Source organism: Hypomesus nipponensis, chromosome 13 (genome assembly GCF_054491055.1).
Source record: "Hypomesus nipponensis isolate SF chromosome 13, ASM5449105v1, whole genome shotgun sequence".
Classification (NCBI taxonomy): domain Eukaryota; kingdom Metazoa; phylum Chordata; class Actinopteri; order Osmeriformes; family Osmeridae; genus Hypomesus; species Hypomesus nipponensis.
In genome coordinates, this window is record NC_140373.1 from 4,701,128 (window position 1) to 4,713,152 (window position 12,025).

At 43.7% G+C, this 12,025-nt stretch overlaps 1 protein-coding gene across 1 annotated transcript in view; it reads right to left on the reverse strand.

Annotated features, from left to right (window-relative positions):
* Positions 1-117: 117 nt before the first annotated feature.
* The window catches only part of LOC146259597 (uncharacterized), a 34,911-nt gene continuing 23,003 nt past the window's right edge, over positions 118-12,025 (reverse strand). The window contains exons 11-17 of the mRNA XM_084670580.1: positions 10,705-10,748; positions 6,775-6,968; positions 6,572-6,646; positions 5,888-6,041; positions 4,923-5,067; positions 4,670-4,813; positions 118-4,434 (exon numbers count right to left, since the gene is read on the reverse strand). Of these exons, the coding sequence (XP_084526706.1) occupies positions 4,141-4,434; positions 4,670-4,813; positions 4,923-5,067; positions 5,888-6,041; positions 6,572-6,646; positions 6,775-6,968; positions 10,705-10,748 (1,050 nt within the window). The 3' untranslated portion in view covers positions 118-4,140. The remainder of the gene's footprint in view (positions 4,435-4,669; positions 4,814-4,922; positions 5,068-5,887; positions 6,042-6,571; positions 6,647-6,774; positions 6,969-10,704; positions 10,749-12,025) is intronic.

Below are 12,025 nucleotides of genomic sequence, written 5' to 3' on the forward strand. Positions count from 1 at the left end.
TGCATTTTGTTTTTAAAAAACAGACTGTGGCGTCTTGTGCAAACGCGTTACCGTGGCTCGTTGTTTTGTGTTCATTTTGAAATTTTAAAGAAACAATAAATACACTGTGACAAGAAACCTTTTGAAACACTTTTATTTTTCCTCTATGCCTCCCAAAAAGAAAAGCTCATATACAAACAATGTATCCAAACAGAGGTGAGTTTTACTGGTTGTTGACACATAGAGCTAAAATGAAATGTGTCTCATATGCAGCAGTCTCAGAACGCTGTATCTCCTACTGTACTGTACGTCACAGTTTTGAGTGATCTGCTGGCATGGTTTCCATAACACATCAGCATTAAAAACAGCCTTTACCACAACACAACTTCCTTCATTCAGATTGATCATTAAAAAAGTAAAATAATAATATGGTCATGACCCAAAGACAAATATTGATCTACTTATTAAACCTTTCATTAAATACTAAACATAATATAAAGGAAAGCAGACCATATATATCATGCTTATATACATGTCACATTCAGAAGTGCTGGCTGGGAATGGGTGGAACACAACACTTAATGGCTTTCTTTTTAGCATCACAGAGCTACTACAAGGGACCCAGCGGTTTCCATGCAAACCAGTGCCATGGAGATCCTGCAGCTGTTTTGTGATGTCAGAGGGGGTGTGTAGGTGGCAGGGATGCGTGTGTGGAGCTTTCCAGGGGCCCCCTTATCACATGACGCACACTCATAGACCTGCCGTGCCTTTCTCTTCCACGTGGTTGGTGACCAGGATATAGGACATGCAGTGCATTGACCCCAGTTATAAAGAGATAAATATTTAAACGTTCATCGACTCCTTTAATTTGAAAAATGTCAAATGTTTCTTCTTTGCTTTAAGGGATCTCGCTGTCTTACCTTCCAGTCCCAACATCTCTCAGGAGAACACAGGGGGCATTCTTGGAGAGCACCCCTTGTACAGTTTGGCCATATTATGTCAACAGTGTCAAATACTATCAATAAATACAAGTATCAAGCAATAGAGTAACAGAATCACAGCCGTAACATCAAGTTACATAACAATCCAAGATTTGTCATCAGTTTATAGGAACAATATACATAAACATTTAACTGATGGAGGCAGCTGTCCAAATGATTGATTTGGAAAGTGGTAACATTAGAATGACTGATGCTGAAGACAGAGAAAATGAATGAAGAGTAAAAGGGAGAGCAGTATCAAGTTGGCAGAGGATTGGGGAGATTCAATTGAGGGAAGGGATAGAGGAAGTATGAGGGGAAAAAAAAGAAGAAAAAAAAAAGAGATAGAAAAGACAAGAGGCAAGTACACCATGCTAGTTAGAAATGATGTACAATTATCTGTTCTAAATTGTACATTCTAAAACAGGTTGTTCCCATCCTTGATTGTGATTGGCTATATCGCGTTCCATGCCGTTGTAAAATCCAGCATAACCTCACAGGTTGTCCTCATAACATTCTTTAACATTCCATATTACTGCGCCTTGAATATTTCAAATTGAAAAAGACGGCAAAGATCTCCATCTGGCTGTTGCGTGGCAACGATTTATGTAGGAACTATACTTTGTAGTAGCGGAAGAATGACGGTTTATTATTAAACTATTTTGTTTCTAATGGTTTTTATTCATGAAACCATATCAAATATTTGTAGTAACAGTTTTAGAAAAGCAATAAGCCCCGCGAGTCCGTGGTTTACGCTGATTTTAGAACAGGTAAGGGGGTTTTCGGCACTCCGCGAACAACTCCCCTTACCTGTTCTAAAATCAGCATAAACCACGGCCTCTTGGGGCTTATTGCTTAAAAAGACAAACATTGAGACAACAACAAGCGACAGACACTCACAGCTGGATATGTTTGGCTCCTACTTCACATATTATATACATGTGCAGAGAATATCCTCCCCATCGTACATTCTCTGAATAGGCTTCTCAGAACAACAAGTCAGTCTGGTCACAGCATGCATACAATGACATTCATGTACCCCACAGCTTGATGGACATGATGTCACACACGCGCACACACATTTGTTCAGCATAGTTTGAGTGGATATTGAGGATTTGATAGCTCAGCATGAATGCTTTGTTAGAGAAAAGCCCACTCAAAGGATGTACTGAGTAGGATAGGAGTCGAAGGTGCAGTATTCTGTCTAAATCAACGGAATGTCCTTAGCTCTCTCTGCTGGTACATTGCTGGCATTACAGCTGATCTGGTTACCAGGGGTGACAGCTGATCTGGTTACCAGGGGCGTCCCATAATAGTTTAAAAATTCGACATTCTGAAGGCATGTCATGATTAAATCATATTCATGTATCTTAATTGTTTATATCTATACCTATAGCTAATTGTCACATCTTCCCCACATCTTGTGTTTTACAGTACAACAGCAAAATAACGTGAATCTCTAAATACTAAATAAACCCACTGGTGTGAAGAATTATCAACTATTCCTAGTTGACTAAGTGATTTTGATACTGGTCTTTCCCACAGTAGATTTAATGTCTCACTGAGCAATCAAAGCCTTCAGAACTGTTAAATACAAGGAATGTCAACTTTATATTCTAAATATATGCATGTTCATGATAATCTTTTGAATATATTGTAAACTACATTTAATGTATAATACAATATAAGCACATAATATGTTGCGGGTTACTAAAAGACACATCCCATATGTTTACAATGAACATATTTCTTTATATTCTTAATATTATACTTTTTTGACATACAGTATATAACATTGCACAAGAGGAGCATGAGTGTTGTAAAGTACTGTAAAAAATACTGAAAAACAAGAACATTCAGGTTCTGCCTGGTGAGTGTTAAAACAGATCTTATAAACGAGTGCCTGTAGTTATACGCAGAGATTACATGGGGGTGAGGGCGTGTGGGGGTCGGGGCACCAGCATGACAAAAAAAAAGACTACACGAACCACAAAATCTTGCCGATGTTATTTCTTCCATAGAAGAAAAATGTTCAAACTTAGCTGTGCTGGATGCAAGCATGCGGATCACTTGAGAAAACAACAATCAGGCAAGAAGAAAGAACAGAAGCTCATCGCAAGACAAAAAAGCTTAAGCGAGAGGAGGCTCAGAAAAACAACTGTTGAGGAAGGGCTAACAAGACGATGTTCCTTTTCCTGCGAAGGCGGTGCAGTAGTGTTTCGGCTCACGTCTGAGTATCGTGTAAGCCTGAATAAAATACCCTCCTCCTACCACCCAGTTAAAGAAAGGAGAGAAACTCTTTGAGAAAAGAGAAGCAGAGAGATGGCAGAGTGTGCGTCTGCCTGACCTCTCTCACCCCTGCCTTTCCCTGGGCTGAGATGCATTAGGGCTGTTACAAAACCTGTAGTGCTGATCCACATGTGTAACACTCTATAGACTGGCCAAATTCACCACAGGTAATTTTTTTGCCATCTTCATCCTCATAGAGCAAATTTCAGGAGCTTCAAATAGCCATACAGTCAGGCTCCCTAATGTAATGTGGATAACAACTTTATGATGAGGCAAATAAGAGAACTGCAATGCAATCAGACTCGGATCTACTTTATGTTACTGTACTAATACAGTGTTTCGCTTTACCCAGTTTGGCGGTAGTGTGACTGAAATCAAATGAACAGTCATCTGAGACTTAAGATTTCAAATGTGTAAACATGTTTGGTCCCAAATCAGAGTAAAAGGTCAAGAAAAAAGTGGGAGTGGTTCGTAGGAGAGGTACCCTGAAGGAAGAAAAGGAAAGGATGCTGGATGCAAGTCCCTGTATGGCGCCCGCTTCTTCAGAGAACCTGGCATTTCTCACATTACGCTACTGTACCCAGCGAGGCTTCTCTCAAACGCCTCATCTCTCAAGCACTGTGACCTCTCCCCTGCTCCTCTCTCTCTCCTCCCACCCACTCCTAACACCCATGCTGGCATTTGCCAGTGATCACGCCAGGCACAGGATCTGCGCTTCCCTTATTGGTCGAGGAGACCAGGGTGCCGGGTTAGGCGGCCACAGGGTGTGGTTACACCCCTCACTCATTCCCCCCTCGAGCTCGGCTCCAAACCCCCCTGGATCTCAAATAAAAACCTATGCAGGGAGACAGCCTGCAGCTGGCCGAGCCGCTCCCGACACCCCCGCACCCCCTCACTTCTTGACGGCCTGACGGTAGCTGTGTCTCTGGCCCTCAGTGCGCTTGCTGCTGGCCTTGCCGTTGCCCCCATCCTTGGTACTGCTGGCGTGGCTAGTGTGGCTAGTGTGGCTGGCGTGGCTGGCCTGGGTCACCTGGCTGGCCTGGCTGCTGTCCTGCAGCGTGGGGCTGGAATGGGCACGCTGCAGACTGTTGTCCTCCAGGATTTGAGACTCAAACACAGACAGATCCTCTTCCCCACAGCGGATCTTAGCCCGCAGTAGCATGGCGTAGGTTCCGTAGCGTGTTTTCTACAGATGGGAGACAGACGGTGGGAAAATAGAGGGGTGAAAATTGGGAGAGAGTGGGAGAGACAGAGGTAGAGAAATAAATGACATGAGGGATAATAAAAAAGGCAGGAGAGAAAAAGAAAGATGAGAAAAACGAATGAGAGAGCAGCAGCGCTATAGTACATAATTACTTGACGCTTCACTGATTTCCCATGTATTTCTTTTCATAGCAGCAGGCCAGTGGCTTTCAGCTCACCTCAAACTCCAGATACTCGTCCCTCTGGCGGTGCTCCTCCAGCTCACGCCCTTTGACCTTGCGGTCAGGGGGGTACGAACGCAACTCAGCCAGCTCGGTGGAAATAGCACGGAACCTAGCCTCGTGTGATTGGACCTGCTCCTCCTACAAGCACAGAATCAGGGTCACTCTAAACAACCAACATGGAGCAATTAATGACGTTGTTGTCCAGTTATCTCTGCCGTTTGTAGTGCAGTGTGTAGCGGGGAGGTACCTGAGACATCTTGGAGGTGCCTCCTGGTAGCAACGGCCGACTGAACTTTTTCTGAGAGCCAATGGCTGCTGGGAAGGGTGGTGAGGAGAACATGGCTGCCACCGTGTTAATACGAGTGATCCAGGACTGCATCTGCTCAGCGTTTCTGTGAGGCACAAAGCATACATTTGTAAAATCTAAGATTCACCCGATGCACGGGCCTTGACATACGTACATGTAAAGATTCCCAACGGCTCATTATCGCGTCCAAATAGCAAAGTAAGACTTCAAAAGAGATAATCATCAGAGCAGCTCAATGAGAAATGTGGCTTTGCTTTTGACAAAGAAATAATTTAACGGCCAATTAAAACACAACAAAAAAGCTGTTATCCACTAACAGGCCCATTAAAGACCCCTGAGAGTAATCAGACAGAGTCAGGCAGCCTTGCCCAAGTCCCTGGATAAAGAAGAAGAAAGACAGGGAGAAGGAAAGACAAAGAGAGAGATAGGAAGAGAGGGAGAGAAAGCAGGAAAGTAAGTGAGAAAGGGAGAGAGTGAGAGTCTGAGACATTGAAAAAGAGAGAAGGGGAAGGTACAGTATCTGGGACAAATGCAAGCTGCAATTGGAGCAGAGCTGGTCCTCCTGGGGGACTGAAACGGTGGCCACTCATGCTGCATCCTGGATTTACAGGCCTCTAGCCTCCTTCAAACACATACATTTCACCACATGCACACACACAACTGCCATCACATGCACTGAGATGGTGTTGTAGCCTTGTGATTGGCTGAATAGAGAGAGAGAGAGAGAGAGAGAGAGAGAGCAAGAGACTGGCCAGGTATTGCTATTGGTCAAAAAAAGGAAAAGAGAGAAAGGTGACCTTGCAAAGTCAAGATCAAGCCAGGTTTGATGTCTGCAGGAACATTGAGCCAAAGCAAGGGATTGGTCTTTGGTCTTTAAGAAGAGTGAAATGAGAGAGAAGACTTACGGTGCCTGGAAGAGATAGACCCTCCAGTCTGCAGTGCGCAGGTAGAATACGTTGGGCCTCTTGCTGTAGTCAGATGCCCTCATGGCCAGAGAGTGGTGGATGGACACAGCGTTCTTCAAGTCTTCATCAGACAACTGTTTGTCTGGTCGGTACTCTCCCTAAAAATACGTGAAACAATAAAAAAATGAAATAACGTCCTTCTGATTATAACCTACAAAATCCAGTTCAGATTACAGGCATACATTTTTCTACCACATATCAACTCAACGCAAATAAAAGGGGCTTCTTTAAGGATGACATGACCGTTGAACCAGAGGGGCACAGCTGTGTGTCTCCATGGGAATTTCCTTGGGTGGGATCTTTGTTCCTGAGTTAGCAGGACCAAGAGACTGGCAGGAGGACCAGGACCACTGGTCCATATGGGCCGTCAGCACAGTGCCAAGGTCTGAAGGCTCAACATGCTCTGTTTTTGGGACCGGTTGCTGCATCATGTCATTCCACCCAATCAGACGACATAAACAGGATGTGAAAGCTTGTCCAAGCTTTGGCGCTGCTATTTGGCTGCCCAGATTGTGTTAGTTGGTAAATTCTGTGCCCATTAAATATTGTAATGCTATAAAGTTTACACAACATCCTGTGATCCTCATTGACCTTGTATAACAGGAGGTTCATTAGCAAACTGACTTGCCTTCTGCAGGTAGAGAATGAGACCCTTCAGGATGGCATAGAAGGTCTTCCATCCTCTCTTACCTCGCGGTGCTGTAATGGGGAGAAAAGTGTGAACAACAAAAAAAACAGTGTCCCTATGCTAAAGGTTACTTTCAATGGTTCGTGTGAGGTAAAGGACATGTCATTCGTAGGTGGAGTAAAGGCGATTTGGTACGTACTTCGCTTGCCATCAGAGTCAGCGTGAACCTTGCGGACCAGGAAGCCGTTCTTGTAGAGCAGGGTACCAGGGGGCTGGGCCATGTCCACCAGGGGCTTCCCTTCACTGCCCACCCGCTTCATGGCTCTGGAGGCAGAATCTGTCACCAGAGTGTCCCCCAGTTCTGAGAATGACTTCCGCAGCTCCTCCTCGTCGCTATGGAGAGCAAAGAAAAAGCAGGTACAAATGTATTAGGCCTCATTAAATCACATCAACATTCATCCACTTGAATCTCACTCCATCCATTCTTAACTGCCGGAGAAAATCAATTGAAATGGCATTTCAGCACAAGTCCATCTTTACACTGTGAGATGCTGTTTTATTACTGTTTTATATATTCTAATACATAAATAACAAAGCAGCTTTGTTCTATCAAGGGGAAACATGAGTGAATGAAAGTCGTTCCCCAAAGCCTTAAGTGTGTGGGTTCTCTCTCTCCCTCTCTCCCTCCCTCCCTCTCTCCCTCTATCTCTTTGTGATTTCCTTCTGTTCTCCCGAGAAGCAGTCCACCCTCCTTGATCACAAAGAGCCACAGCAGGAGAGCGACACTATCGATCTTGTTGCAGCTTTGAGGTGAAAAACGGGGGCATCCTTGCCACTAGGGACTGCTCCTTCTCGAAATGAATTGCAGACGTGTCAGTGTTTTTCACTTTGGCATGCCCATTGCTCGTGGCAACCACTTTGGACAAGAAAAGCCAGCTAAAGCCACTAGGTAATCTATATTACGTTTGTAACTTTCCTATCCTGTCAGTGTATAGTACAGCCAAGTAAAAAGCTATTGATTGTAACCCCAATTAATTTTCAGTGTTTCGCTACAATTCAATGAGTGTGGGTTAGGAGAAATTCAGTAGCCTCCATCTCTCTCTGCCTCTCATTAAAGGCCTGGAGGAGCCCTCTGTGTAAAGGTAGTGCTTAACAAACAGAAGAGGTCCTCAGTTCTCTCCACGCTCACGGTTAGCACGTTGGAGCTGTCTCAACGTGACCAGCCTCCCGCAAAACCAAGCCCACCTAGCGGTCAGCTTGTCTGTCCACGTCTGACTTCCAGTCTGCCTCTGGTTGTCCACCTATCGTCCTTCTGCCTGTCAATCTGCCAACTGTTCAGTTGCATAAATATATGTACTGTATAACTACTTTGATTTATAGTAGAATATGATCATTAAATGGATACGGTAATTGCCTTGCAGTGGATGATTATACTTGACATGAATCCTATGAATATACAGTAGACGCCATTTTGAATCTGTCTCTGTTTAAGAAAATGATCATTCTTGGAAAAAAACAATTCTAGAACAACATAATTACAAAATAGAAATGATCTGGGCATTCTGTAAAATTATATTAATATTTATGTAGTAGTCCAGCCATTTATACACCAAGCAGAAATTACAATTCCACTTGCCACCTCACCAGCACACATGCAAAAGTTCACACTGAAAATAGAAAATGGATGGCGGCCGAACCCTTTGAGACCAGGCTATGAGTAACCAACAGCACATAACAGCAGTTAACCCCATGCAGGACAGAGAACAGGAGAGCGAGTGAGCATGTGCATGGAGTTCCAGCCTGTTGCCTGGTAACTGCTGGCCTGCTTCAATCCCACTCTACACTGAGACAAAGTAACAGGAGAGAGAGAGTGGGGGGATGGACGTAGAAGAGAGGAGAGAGAGAAAAAGCCTGGAAAGACAAAGCGGACAAAAACCACATAGGACACAAATGAAGAGTAGCCACTGTAGGTGAGAGGAGAGGAGTGGGTGGGGTGGGGTGATAATGCAGAGACATGGAGGAACAGGTTGACTTGATCTAGAGAAGTGCATGCTGGGATTTGTGTTGGCATTGCTGCACCAGTAGCTTATCAGACATGATAGCTCTGTACACCTGTGCCACTGCCCTATAATAGCACAGACAATATGGTTTTGGTCAAGTGAACAACAGCACAATGAAGCACATTTTGGACCTAATCCCCCTTCTTCTCAAACATAATTACTAAGGTGTGTAAAATTGGACGTGTATTGATATTGCCCCTGTTATGGTGAGGTATTGTGTAATGTGAATCCAATACAATAATGACTACTGCTAGCTCATTTCTCCACAGGTGACAGATGGCAACAGGAGACAATGGAAAGACAGGACAATTAAAACCAATGAGGAAGGAGGAGAGCAGGATTAGGAGATTAAAAGGAATAATAGAGCAGATGGGCCATGTCTCTCTGTCTCTCCTTCCTCCTCTCTGTCTCTCCTTCCTCCTCTCTGTCTCTCCTACCTCCTCTCTCTTTCTCTCCTTCCTCCTCTCTCTTTCTCTCCTTCCTCCTCTCTCTTTCTCTCCTTCCTCCTCTCTCTTTCTCTCCTTCCTCCTCTCTGTCTCTCCATCCTCCTCTCTCTTTCTCTCCGAAGAGAGGGATACACGATGCCTCCTTTCGTCTCTCTCTGAACCCACAGAGCTGCTCTCCACCCCCGCTCCTGAGCTGAATGAGGAAATGTGTGTGTGTGTGTGTGCACAATATGTGTGTGAGTGTAAAACATGTGGGTGCATCCACCTGCACCAAGGAGAGTGGCCGTGTGCCTCTCTGTGGGGGTGTAAAATAACATATTTCGCTGTGTTTTCCTTTCTATAACCATACAGTGCACATGTATTCCTCTGTTTGCATAATCACATGGATCCATGAGGAGGTAAAATGTCTGACTGTTTATGTATTCATGTATTCATGGAAAGGTGTTTGTGTGTATGTGTCTAAAAATGACTATTCTGATGATGGCCTCTGGCCTCTTGCATCATGGCCGTGTTTTAATTGGTGTGTGTGTGTTCCTGTGGAGATGTTTGAACTGGATTGACTGCCTCTCTATGGATCTCTCGCTAGATCTGTTCCTCTGACCAGTTTTCAGCTGTTCCGGGAGTGCTGCTATTTTAGGGAAGGTAGTGGGAGGCTGTGGTCCCACCTTTAAACAGGATGCAAGTGGAGTCATTTAATGTAGTCTTTAGCGTGTGTGTTTGTATGTGTATTTGTGTTACATTTACATTTAGTCATTTAGCAGACGCTCTTATCCAGAGCGACTTACAGAAAGTACACAGACATTCCCCTCGAGGCAAGTTGGGTGAAGTGCCTTGCCCAAGAACACAACGTCATTTGGCTCAGCCAGGAATCGAACTGGCGACCTTCAGATTATTATCCCGATTCCCTAACTACTGAGCCACCCGACTCCCTGTTAGTGCTGCGTTAAGTATTATGATATAATACAGGACAGTTTCCTGCGTGTGAAAGCGTCTTATCTGTGCAAAATGTCCAGAGGTGTGTATTTGTGATAGAATTCAGGGAGGCAGGAGCAAATCTGTAGCTATGGAGCCGTAGCCATGGTGCTGTCACTATGGCAACAAAGCTTGGAAAGCCAGTGACTTAATTGGCATCTCCAAAGCACACTGAGATGAGATCCAGAATAGCAACCCTTGACACACAAATGTTTCCATCGCATGCCCGACAACACTCACGTCATAAATGAGGGTGCTAACAAGTTAATCAATACCTTTCATTGATGACATTTGTGTTCTATTGTAGATATTGTTCCGTACGTGTGTGTGTCTGAGCATTTCCATTGGCCCGCGTGGATGGAATGTTCTACTGATTTACTGAGAGATTCCGTTTCAGCGTCTTAGTTTTACAGACACCAGCAGGACTGAGGGCCTGGTGACAACTACAACCAACGAACCAAGCCCTTTTCATTTACAAATACAGCTATTGTATGGGGTTTGCTAAGAAATAATGATACGTGATATAATATTATCCTTAAGTCTTATTAAACAGCCCTAATCAACACTACATTACACATCCAAGGGGAAAAATGAGGGACAAATAAAATGTATTACCATTACAGGAGTGATACAATTATAGGAGGGACTTACATTGTCCATTGAAGCTTCTCGTTCTTGATTGAGTTGTAGAGTGCCTGTAACCAAGAAAAAGAGTGAGGTTGTTTTAGTTTGTCAATTTCCGGTTTGCTTATGCAAAAGTAATATTCTCTTCCAATCAATTCATCAATCAACCAGTCATCCATCAGTTAGACAGCCAGCAACCAATCAAGCATGAATAATCAATTGATCAATCAATCAACCAATCACTGATTCAGACTGCACTGTAATTCAATGATTCTCTTTCTCATTGTGGGAAATTAGGTTTTAGTAAAGAAAGGTTCAATTACAGGGAGCCAAAATAATCCCACAGTAAGGAGAAATGGGATTTGATGAGGTAGCAGAGTTCTGCTTTTCAGCGCAGCCCTCATTGATAAATACAACAGGCTTTTAGAAGATTTGGCGTCACCCTCCTCTAAATCTGTCCAGACAGCCAAGCATTTTAGACATTCCCATTCAAATCCAGCCCCTTAGTTACAATGGGATATGCCAACTGAATATGATATACTGGCTCCTCTAATACGTTGAGTCTCGAGGTGAGGAGAGCAGCAAAGAGGAGAGATGTTGGATTTAGATCAAGGACTGGGGACAGATGTGACAGTAGGGGTGATGGAGAGGACACTGATCATTGCCACTAATGTCTTCTCTAGACCACAATGCACTGTGCATGGCCCCTAATGACCATGTAGGGAAGGAGGTTTTATCTTAACCTGAAACCCCTCTCTTCTTTATTACATTCTCTCATTGAGAAGCACCACCGACAGGCCTCCATTCAATTTTCTCAGTTAGTTGTCTCTAAACTGTCCTACAAATTATATCGATATGTGTAGTGTAGAAATGGACTTGAATTAGATTCGTATTGGATTTGTTTCAGTGTGTCCAATTGAGTCAATTCTCTTTGAAACCAGGACTAATTGAAATACTTTTATTTTAGATAACATGAATATTCATGATGAGCCCCGGCTTGGTAGAATTTTGGGTTAGGCTCAAAATTCCACTGCTATGGATACATTCAGTTCCGTATGAAATCCAAATTCAAACTACGCACCAAGCTAGTTTCTCATAAATATTAATACTCTGTACAGCTGCAGGATGTGTTGCAAAGTAGGCGAAGTTGGCCCATTTCAAAGTGGATGTCTCTTGTACCACAGATTTTTTTTACATGAAATCTAGGGTTGAATTTGTGGGCCTTAAATCTGTTCTGAAATGTTTAACAGCTTGAGTAGCTTATGAAGTGTGAATTTCATTCATGGACATCTACATATTTTCTCAAATGCAGACAAAGTCGTGCCAAAAGTGAAACGTGCGTTATTGA